This window comes from Peromyscus leucopus, chromosome 16_21, assembly GCF_004664715.2.
Source record: "Peromyscus leucopus breed LL Stock chromosome 16_21, UCI_PerLeu_2.1, whole genome shotgun sequence".
Classification (NCBI taxonomy): domain Eukaryota; kingdom Metazoa; phylum Chordata; class Mammalia; order Rodentia; family Cricetidae; genus Peromyscus; species Peromyscus leucopus.
Genome location: NC_051084.1, coordinates 4392252 through 4403343, shown reverse-complemented (window position 1 = coordinate 4403343; position 11092 = coordinate 4392252). Strand labels below are relative to the sequence as shown.

At 48.6% G+C, this 11092-nt stretch overlaps 1 protein-coding gene across 3 annotated transcripts; it reads left to right on the top strand.

Annotated features, from left to right (window-relative positions):
* The first annotated feature begins 633 nt into the window (after positions 1-633).
* LOC114688763 (trem-like transcript 4 protein) lies at positions 634-10794 on the top strand. 3 transcript variants are annotated; one of them, XM_037199867.1, is made up of 8 exons: positions 634-728; positions 945-1017; positions 1238-1582; positions 2321-2371; positions 3992-4021; positions 4280-4337; positions 6915-7047; positions 8511-10794. In XM_037199867.1, the coding sequence occupies exons 1-8, from the start codon at positions 660-662 to the stop codon at positions 8574-8576; spliced, it is 825 nt and encodes a 274-aa protein (XP_037055762.1). In that variant the 5' UTR covers positions 634-659; the 3' UTR covers positions 8577-10794. The 3 variants fall into 3 exon arrangements, with proteins under 3 accessions (XP_037055762.1, XP_037055763.1, XP_028719114.2); XM_037199868.1 differs by having other exon boundaries at positions 635-728; positions 8684-10794; XM_028863281.2 differs by having other exon boundaries at positions 638-728; positions 8164-10794.
* Positions 10795-11092: the final 298 nt, after the last annotated feature.

Here is an 11092-nt window from a genome sequence, read left to right as displayed (position 1 = left end):
GTGTCTGCATGGTCCTTTCAGAATCCTTGCACATGGGAGGCATTGGTCTCACCCAGGGGTTTATCTCCCCCACCGTCTTCCCACATTAACCTGGACTCGTGGGTATTTTATATTTTGAATATAAAAACTAATGTCAGTTTATTTTATTGCCAGATTGTTCCAGCATGGGTCACATTTCTTTCACACATTTTTGCACATGGGATTTTTGCATGTGAGATTTTTGCAGGAGATGATTTTTTACTTTTTTACTCACTCAAGTGTCCCTTCAACAAGCACCAGTTGACATGGTCATGAATTCCCCCACTTCCTTTCTCACCCTAAGTGATCAGCCCCTCCTGACTTCTCTTCTGATTACCCTCCTCAACACTCTTTTACCTCCTGCCAGCCTCCCCACCCCACCCTTCCCAGGGACCATCCTTACAGCCTGGCATTGGAATCTGGTGGCTCACAAACCATCCAGGATAAAAACACACTGTTGTCCAGGAGTGAGGCCCCTGACTTATCTTGGGGTGAGTATACCCAGGACTCTTCACACGCCTCTAGGGGCCTTTGACCTTTCTCACGGAGAAAGAAAAGAGGAACGGGCCTCTTACTTCACATAGGATTTTTTTTTTTTTAATTTTTTTTTTGTAGCAACAATAAAGGAATGTGATTGACAGATGTTGTGGAGTGGCCGAGATGGGAATAGACTGAGGAAAAAGGAGACAAGGAGTTGGGCCAGGGCTGAGGTATGAAGGCTAGAGGTGGACCCAGCAACTGGGACTCCCCAGTCCAGGCCTGACAACTGTGCCTCTCATGGGTCCCCAGAGCCCGCCTACCCAGGTCAACTACTTCCCCACTCAAAGCCCTGCTCCTCCCTTAAGTCTTTGGGCTCACAGATGCTGAGACGCGGGGAGACTCTTGGCCCGTCCAACGCCTCCCCTTCTCCTCTCCTCCACTGACAGAATCAAGGGGGTATGGCCTGGAGGTGCTCACAATTGCTACCGGCTCCTGTGCTGCTGATGCTCCTGGCCTCAGGTGAGATGGTTCGGGACACAAGGGGTTGCCAAGTGGGATGAAGGGACAAGGCTCAGGCAGGAATCAAGCTGACCCTGTGACCATGGATGGCTTCCATGACCAGGGATGACCTCCGGGCCATGCTAGGAGTCTGGGTGCTGAAAGTCATCACCTCTCAGCTTTCCCAACCCTGTAAACAGATGTATACAGCTGGGGCTCTAATGGAGGGTTTGTTGTCCAGGTGTCTGGGGGTCGACAGTTGTGTCTGAGGAACTTCATGCAGTGGTAGGGCAGGACCTCTCCGTGCGGTGCCAGTACAAGCCTGAAGCAGGGCCTTATGTGCCGAAATCATGGTGTCGGCAGACATCTCCAAATAAATGTAACAGAGTGGTCACAACCTCTGAGCCCCGGAAAGCCGTCAAAGAGTCACAGCACACAATCTGGGACGATCCTGAAGCTGGCTTCTTCAGCATCACCATCACTCGGCTCACGGAGAAGGACGCGGCATTCTACTGGTGTGGGTCATTTGATGCTTCCCGAAATGTAATCAGCGTTCTCAGAAACATCAGCCTGGTGGTGTCTCAGGGTAAGGCCTTTATGTCCCTTCTCCTAGGGACCAAGTGAAAATATATATCACTTATCCCTTGTCTCTGTCAGCCCCAATCCTGACACCTGCTCTGACTGAGGAGAGTGAGATGCCCTGTCCCCCGAGACAACTGCCTATCGCTGTCATTCCTGGCTCTGGCAATGAGAAACAATGTCTGAGTTTCATGGGCAGGGACCCAGAGTCTCTCCCACTCTTACTTATTTTAGCCTGGCATGGTGCAACTTTAATGCCAACATTTGAGAGGCAGAGGCAGGTGGATCTCTTCATAGCCTGGTCTACAGAGCGAGTTCCCAGCCAGCCAGAGATACATAGTGAGACCTTGTCTCAAAAAAAAAAAAAAAAAAAAAAAAAAAGGATGTTTTTATTTTAAGTTATGTGCACTCACGGACACATGCCATGTGTGTGCCAGTGCCCCTGGAGGCCAGAGCATAGGATCCCCTTGGGGCTAGAGTCACAAGTGGCTGTGAACCACCCAGTGTGGGTGCTGGGAACCAAACTCAGTTCCTCTGCAGGAGCAGTCTGAGTTCTCAATGTCTGAGCCATCTAGGACTCTTTCTCACACAGGCACACCTGTGCAGACCTGAGGTGCAGATAACTACTGACCCAAGGGGCCCTCAAAGAGCTGCTCTGAGCTCCCCTATATCTTGTCACTGTTTGGGGGTCAGATTGGATTCTCTCTTCAGGACCCCACCCAGTCAGCATCTTTTTCTCTTACAGCCTTGCCCACTCTTCCTCCACCGACCAGCATCCGGCTCCAAACAAAGATGGGTAGGTTTTGGAGGAGGAAAGATGGTTGGCCAAGCAACCTGGGGAGCCTGAGCTTCAGTGGGGCCTTCCCCTTGGGTGGACCCCCTAGGGGCTGGGCAATGGGGAATCTCCACTGGGGTCTTGGGACATTGAGAGACGAAGTGTGCTCTCTGCTCCAGCACCGCCCACTTCCCACAGGGAAGCCAGATTTGAACTAAGCATAAAGATCCCAGGGCCAATCTGAGTCAGTTTAAAAACCAGACCAAACAAAACCACAGCATCCAAATGGCCAGGGATATTCTCAACATCACTAACGACCAGGGAAATGTGCAAACCGCAATGAGAGATCTTCCCATTCTAACAAGATCACTCTTCCTCCAAAGACAAAAGGTAACAGGTGCAGGGAAGCCTGGAGAAAGGGAACCCAGTGGCTAGTGCGAATGTAAATTAGCAAAGTAGTTGTGGAAACAGCCTGGAAGTTCTGTGTCCTACCAGCTGATGGTCCCAGCCCTGGGGAGGTGGAGGCAGGTGGATCACAAGTTCCCCATCCTGAGCTATGCAGTGAGTGTGAGGTCAGCCTGGACTGCATGGAACTCTGACTTACAAGAAAATTTAGCTGGGCACGGTGGCACACTCCTTTAATCCCTGCACTCACGAGGCAGAGGCAGGTGGATCTTGGTGGATTTGAGATAGGCTTCTTCTATACAGGGAGTTCTGGGCAGGCCAGAGCTACATAGTGAGACCCTGTCTCAAAAACTACCAAACAACAACAACAAAATGCTGATTTAATAGACATTGAAAACTGATTTTGGGTACCAGAGGCTGAGAGAAAAGTGAGGAGTGAGTGATAGGGTGCTGGGCTAAAGAGTATTAAGTACTTTGAAGGGGAAAGAAATTCCGAAGCTGTGCTGCACTGTAGAGAGACCTTAGACCACACTAATGTATGATTTATTTTTATTAAAAATTTAGGATATTTACTTATTTTATTTTCTATGCATGCATGTTTTGCCTGCATGTATATTTGTGCAACATGTACATGCCTGGTGCCCTGGAGGTCAGAAGAGAGTGTTAGATCCCCTAGAACTAGCGTTATGGTTGGTTGTGAGCTACCATGTGGGTGCTGGGAATCAAACCTGGGTCCTCTGCAAGAGCAGCCAGTGCTCTTAACCGATGAGCCATCTCTCTGGCCCCTAATCACTTTTAAAAGGCTATAAAAAGGATTTTTTAATGTTTTACCATGAATAAATGTTAAATGTTGAGTACACAGGTTGACTTTGGTTTGAATGTCACATAATATATACAAGTACTGAAACAGCAAATGGCATAGGATAATGTGTAAAAACCTCTTTATAAGCTATTGTATTATTATTGTTGTTGTGTTGTTGTATGAATGCATGGGCCATGGTGCACACGTGGAGGCTGGGGGACAACTTTTGTGTTGACTCTCTCCTTCCACCGTGGGTTCTAGGGTTTGAACTCAGGTCTTCAGGCAATCTCAACAGCCCATAAGTATGTAAACATTTTAAGTTAAAGAATTTAGGCCCAGCTACTTCTGAGCCTCCTACATCTTTTACAGTTTCGGCCCAGACCCCATTCTCCCTTTCATGCATGGTTATCTTCTCTTTTCCCCTCTTACTCTAGAGACGACCACCTGGCTCCCAACAAGCACAGGTGGGTGTGCCAGGGGAAGGGGGGGTATCCAGGTGGTTGGGGGGGTCTGGGGCTAGGGGAGGCCAGCCTTTAGGGTTGATGCCCTTATATCTGTAAACAAAAAATAAGTATAAGCTAAAAATTGTAGCCCTGGCCTGAGGGGCTGTGAGGTGTGGTTCCATCTAAAACCCTTCCCCACCTCCTCTCATGGTTCTTGGGACCCAGTCTTGGTCTCCGTCCTGGTCACCTGAGTGACCGCCATCCTTGCGTCCTTCTTAGTTCTGACCACTTCTCCAGAGGAAACCACCGGCTTTTTCATCAATGGCTCTGAGCACAGGTGAGTCAGGTGTCTTCAGAGGGAGGGTTCTGGGAAAGGATGCCCAGAGAGCTCATGGAGCCCAGGAACCGGGGACCCCAGGATCCTTCTCAGAATGGCTGGACACTGAGTTCTGCAGAGGATCTCCCTGGTCCAGACACGGAGCTGGAGAAGGAAGGGTGGGGGCTGGGTGGAGAAGCTGTAGAAAAGACAGAGATGATCAGGATGAATCAGAATCCCTGTAATGAAGGATGGAAAGGAAGAGATATTTGAAGAAAGAATAGACATATAAATTTTACAGAATTGTAGGAAAAGGCTTTCAGATTGCAGACTCATACAGGGCTAGGGAGATGGCTCAAAGATTAAAGAAAGTGTCTGTTATGCAAGCATAAGTACCTGAGTTTGGGTCCCTGGCACCCACATAAAAAGCTGGGTATGGCAGCATGTGCTTGTAGTCACAGTGCTTGGAGGCAGAGACGGGCGGATCTCAGGGACTCAGTGGCCAGCTAGTCTCACCAACCAGTGAGCTCTAGGCTAAGAAAGAGACCGTAAAAAAAAGTAGATAAAGACACTGAACTTTGAATCCTGTCCCCCTCCTCTCTGTCTCTGTCTGTCTCTGTCTCTGTCTGTCTCTGTCTCTGTCTGTCTGTCTGTCTCTCTCTCTCTCTCTCTCTCTCTCTCTCTCTCTCTCTCTCTCTCTCTCACACACACACACACACACACACACACCAACAGCACCACACCACACATCCATTGTCAAGAGGGGAACTAGGAACCATGCCCACAGCACACAGAGCCACAGACAAGCAGACTGACCCCCGTGGACCTCATTCATGACTTGAGAGTGTCAAGATCAGAACATTCTGGAAACATAGATTATCTCTGAAGGAACAAGAATGAGATTCCATATCGAATGTAACAAGATAGCTGAAGGCACCAGGCCCCCTGTGAGTGAGACTGCAATAAATTAAATGGATTATTTGTTTTTTTGAGACAGATGTAGTCCTGGCTGTCCTGAAACTCACTCTGTAGACCAGGCTGGCCTCGAACTCAGAGATCCACCAGCCTCTGCCTCCCTAGTGCCGAGATTAAAGGTGTGTACAAACACCACTGGGTTTAAATGGATTTTTTTTTAATGAAGACCAGAAAAACCTATAAATGTTTTCTTTGAAAAGTCTAGCACCCTAGATATACTCCTGCCATTTACCAAGATAAAATATATAAACACGGGGCTGGAGAGGTGGCTCAGCAGTTAAGGGCACCAGCTGCTCTTTCAGAGGTCCTGAGTTCAATTCCCAGCACCGACATGGTGGCTCACAACCATCTGTAATGAGATCTGGCGCCCTCTTCTGGCCTGCACGCATACATGCAGACAGAACACTGTATACATAATAAATAAATATTTTTTTTAAATATATATATATATATATATATATATATATATATATATATATATAAACACTTAGTATCAGGGAGGTAGGGCAGGAGGATCTCTGTGAATTTGAAGCCAGTGGTCTACATAGTGAGTTCCAGGACAGTTAGGGCTACTTAATAGAAAGACCCTGTCTCAACAAAACAAATAAATAAACGAAAAGCAAATTAATATCTGGGTGAGGAGGAGAATTTTTAATTTTTACTTTTTTTCAGAAAATTTTAAAAACACAGATCATGGGGGTGGAATTAAGCAAACTGCATCAAGGAGGGGATTCTACTTATTCCCATTATTATGGGAATAATTACATTATGGAAAACAACATTATGGGAAACGTTCACAAGCAGACAGAAGACTGAGGAAATTCATTGTAAAAGGCTAAACACAGACGCGGCAGTGCAATTCATGGTTCTCAAAGAAAAAGGTGGCAATCCCAGTGGAAAACGGCAGACAGCAGAAAGACAGTGGAGGAGAAAATCGGAAAGGCAAACACGCATGTTCACACCTGCCAATAAGTTAAAAACACCCAGGACCACCACCTCACCCCTTGACAATGAGCAAAGCAGCTGGGCACTGGGAAATGCTTCCAGCTGGGCCTGCTGTGGGCTCCTGAACCCTGAGCACAGGTGGTGGTGGCACAGACCCCGCCCACCTGTGAGGGGGCGGAGCCTCCTGGGTTTCAGAGCCTCTCAAAGATCAGCCAAAATTTCACAACCCAAAAAGATGAGATCCAGAGACTGCACAGTTCTGGACCAGAGCCACTAAGGAGTGGACAAGGTGACGACTCAGGTCCCCTTCATAAGTGGCTCTCTGTGGCCTCCTCACTGGCCCGCTGAGTTCTGGTCATCTCCTCCCAGCAGACCTGTTTCTCTGTGACCGCAGCCGCCCTGCTTCTGGGCCAGCTTGACGACTTTCTAGCTGGCCCGCTGAGGAGGTGCCTTCTCCCAGCTGTTCAGATCCCCAGCCAGAGTTTTTACCCTTCCAACTGGGTTTCTTATAAATGGGTTTCCTCGCAGGTTCAGAAACCCCACGCTCTCATTCCTGCCCGTGCCCACTGTCCCTCCAGAGCTCAGGGTGGGTCCTTATGCACACAAACTCCAGCTGGGAGCCACTCAGAATCAGATGACATCTCAACCCAGGCTCCTCTTTCTGCTCCCTGCCTCCAGAAACCACAGTTCTCCTTCCTCTCCGGGCTGGGTCTCCCCGAGGCTTCCTGTCTTCGTGCAGTATGGACTCCTGCTGTTCAAGGGCCTGATGCTGTTAGTTTGCTGTGTGGTCCTTTGCCGACGACGCTGCCAGGTAAGTGGCCTGGCTTGGGGTGAGGGTGCTCTGTAGGATCTGGTGAGTGATCTGGGCGAACTATATTTTCAGTTTCGAGTGAGTGTGTTTATTAAGGACACGGCAAGTCAAAGTGAAAGGATAAATACCAAGTAGTAGAGAGAGCAAATCATCGTAAAAACCAGGTGCTTAAAACGTCCAGCAAAACTAAGGAAGCCCCATGGAGGCATCAGTTGGAGTTTCCGACAGAGTCCCAGGCAGAGCAGTGTCTGTAGCCTCGGGTGAAGCTTCCAAAAACAAACAAATAGAAGACAGAAACCATCAAATACGGGGCTTACAACACCCCACAAAAACCAATGCAGGAAGTTGAGGCAGCCAGCTGGTTCCCAGTTGAGCTTTCTCTCCAGGGACCAGCTTCCCATGGCTTCTCAGCCCCTGCACACTCATATCACAGGGTAAACAACAGTAGCTTCTGGACATGTTACCTTTTGGCTGTGCCCAGGAGCATGAGGTTTTCAGTCCTGGCCTGTTTTTGCTATTCTCTTTTCCTCCTGCCACAAGAATAGGAGGGCCAGGCCACCCGTACCCAGACAAGAGGCCTTGGAGGACACTTTGAAGCAAACCTGCTTCATTCTGAATGGGGCATGATAGATACAGCCTCATGTCCAGAGGCAGCTCCTGCACACACACACACACACACACACACACACACACACACACACACACACACGCAAGCACGCACGCACGCACGCACACAGGCACACATATACACACATGCATACATACACATGCACACAAATACATACACACACACACACACACACACCAGTGTAATGTACGTTACAGGGGCAGTAGATCTGGGGTCACAACTGTCCCAGAGTATATACCTAGGAAGATGGATGGAAGTGTTATTTCTTGGACTCTCTGCCTATTCCTCAGAAATTATCCTCCTAGGAAGAGCGAGGCCTGGGGCCCTGGGTGGAAACCTCTCTTCTGGGTCGAAAGAAAGCAGAAGATGGCTGCAGGAAGGGCTGGGGAGGAAGGACGAGGGTTCCAGATTGCAGTCCTGGGGCAGGAGAAGGCGACGACGTAGAAAGGCTTTGTTTTGTGAATTTCCCCTCCACCTTTTTTCCTCAGGGGCGTGAGGCTATGGCAGAGACAGTGATGATGGACACTAAGGAATATCCCAGCCTTCCTGAGTCCTTGGGCACATTTAGCCATATGTCAGGGTGTGAGAAGAATGATTATTCTCCTAACCCTACCCAGTGGCTGCCCGGCCACTGTATACCACAACCCCACTGAAACCACCAGGCAAGCCCACGGGAGACAGATCACCAGTGGTGACTGTCACTCTGGCATTGAGCACCCTAAGATCCATGCTCCCCCACAGCACAGTCTCCCCCAAGCTGACCACCTATAGGAAGTTAATCTGCATTGGGGTCAGACCCTCTCACGGCCCCCAACACCCGCGCCTTCTCTCCCAGGACTTCCTCATTCTCTCTGCTGCCTCTATTGGCGTCACATGCCTCACCGCTCCGTTTCCTGAGTGAGCTCCTCACAAGCCCTGAACACTTGTGCCTGAGTCCAGACTCTAGGATCGCATCAGAGCAGAATGTGGAAACATCATATCCCCTGGCTTCCTCTCCTCTTGCTCCAGATTCCTTAAAATGAGAGAAAAATGACTTAAAGGATAAGATGGGGAACCAAGAAAGGCTGTGATCTGCAGACTACGAACAGAGGAAGCCAAGAAGTTGAAGAAAAAAAGGTGGTTTTTTAACAAGCTCCCCAAACAGACGCTCCTTCAGCCACACGGAAGAGCTGACCACCAGGGGTCAGTGTTGGGCTGGTTTAATCAAGAGGCAATCTCATCTTCCCAGAGAAAGTCTGCTTGTACAACTTGATTATTGACTTGTGTGTGTGTGTAGGGGATCCTTTGAGGGAGTCACATCCATAAAACAAGAAGAAGCCAGAATGATGTTCAGCACATGTGACGTCAGTACAGCCTGGACCCTGGACATTCAGCATGGACATCTGCCGTTGACAGCAACCTTGAAAAGGTCACCACAGTGACAGGATGCTTTCTCCTCCTCCTCCTCCTCCTCCTCCTCCTCCTTCTCCTCCTCCTCCTCCTCCTCTTTTTTTTTTGATGTGTGGGAGAATAAAATATAGAAGTTTCTTCACAGATATGTCAACGCACGGCTGTCATCTATCTGTGCACACACTTTTGCTCCATTTACTCTTCTTCATTTAAAAAAAATTCCACTTGATTTCTTCAAACTAAGGCCACTACTCAATGCATTTGATATGTAATCCTGCATTCCGCTGAAATCTTACAAAAAGAGTTATTTCTCCCTTGTGACTGTATTTCTTTTTGAGTGTGTGTGTGTGAGTATGTGTGTGTGTGTGTGTGTGTGCTCACATGTGCGTGTACATGAGTGCTGTGTCTGTAGAGACCAGAAAAAGGCATCAGATCCCCTGGAGCTGGAGTCACAGGCATTTGTGAGATGCTGGGAAGTGAACCCCAGTCCTCTGTAAGAGCAGTGTGTGCTCTTGACCACTGAGCCTCTCTCCAGGCCTTTGTCTGTATTTTCAACGTCTATAAAATAACGTGATGCACTTTCCCCCACATATTTCTCTTGCTCAGCTACCCAGCCACTGTTTGCCAGTGCTGACACATACTCCATGGCGTGCGTGCTCCCCACCAGGGGAGACCACTGGAACCCAGGGCCTGTGCTGATGTGCCCTCTCATCACCACAGTGCAGACAGTTCGGTGGTGAACAGCTCCATTATTGTCTTTATTCTCATTTATGACTTCCTTTACAATATATCCAAAGGAGTTTGTAGGAGTTCAGAGTCTAAGCTGCTGGTGCCTCTGGCTTTGTTTCCTGAACCACTACCAGACAACTAGAGACTGTACTTCCTGTCCATCTACAGCAAGCACGCAGCACCATCTATGCATTGGTCTTCCGAGAAGAAAATGGAGGGATGTTGGGAACACGGAGGTCCTTGTGCCCACAGATCACCAGGGAAAACAGGAACGTTAAGCACACAGGACTGTTATTCCGAAGGAAAGGATGTATAACCTGGTTTTCCATCCCAAAGGCTGGGAACTGAAGGTGGTTGACAGCCTGGTGATCTGTTATTTGGAGGGCCAGGCTGTATCAAGCTCTCACAATGAGGACAAGAGGTGGCTAATAGCCCAAATGACCTCTACGCTATCTGTGCGGTGGAGACCACTCCAGATTCTTAGGCACTTAAGCTAGTACAGGTAGCCTATCTCTGGAACCCATGTTCTTGAAAGAAATAACATGTACCCTGAGTTGAGTTTCGATATAATTATGCCTCCTTATGCAGAGGGGATTGTATTATAACAGGAAACTTATTTTTTTTAATTGTACTGTGCTTAAATGTGCTGACCGTGATATCAAACTCCCAAAGTTTTCTTCCTTGCTTGTTCACGGGTCATTTGGCTGCCAGCCATGCCACCTGCAGGGACCCTACAGCGGGAGACGCCTACTGGTGGCATTCTGCTGAGTGGTCATGTCAAACTGCCTTCAAAACATTCATATGTACAGATCTGTGCTCTTCTTAACTTTGGTCAGAGAAACGTCTTTCTGGTGTAGATAGTAGTTAATGCCGAGATTCATAATTGGTCAACGAGCTGAGAGTAAGAGACTAAGTGACTGTTGAGCCCTGAATGTAATATCTGTATTAATCTTTTGCCTCAAGCCTCAGAAAACATCATGGTAGAGGGAGCAGAAAAAAAAGGTAAGAGCCAGGAGGATGGGGAGGAGAGCTGTGAGACGCTGTCATTGGTACGTGACATGGCCATTGTAAACATGAGCTCATGGCTGCTAATGTGACCTTTGCAGTATCAAACTAGTCAACACTCTGGCATGGACGAATAGGCGAGGACTCATGAGGCCCCGCCCCTTCCTGAGAAGTGGTTTTCAGTTGATGGCTGCTGGGGGAGAGAGAACCATTTTTCCTTAGGGTTTGGACACAGATAGGCTGCCCCTGCTCCATGGGGTGGTTCCTGCAACTATACACACAGGGGCGGCACTC

Bases quoted from the DNA above. Each gene is read 5' to 3' on its own strand.
- LOC114688763 (XM_028863281.2), top strand. From the start codon at position 660: ATGTTGTGGAGTGGCCGAGATGGGAATAGACTGAGGAAAAAGGAGACA. The intron at 729-944 runs GTATGAAGGCTA...CTCCACTGACAG, and splicing joins GGAGTTGGGCCAGGGCTGAG to AATCAAGGGGGTATGGCCTG. The intron at 4,022-4,279 runs GTGGGTGTGCCA...CGTCCTTCTTAG, and splicing joins CTGGCTCCCAACAAGCACAG to TTCTGACCACTTCTCCAGAG.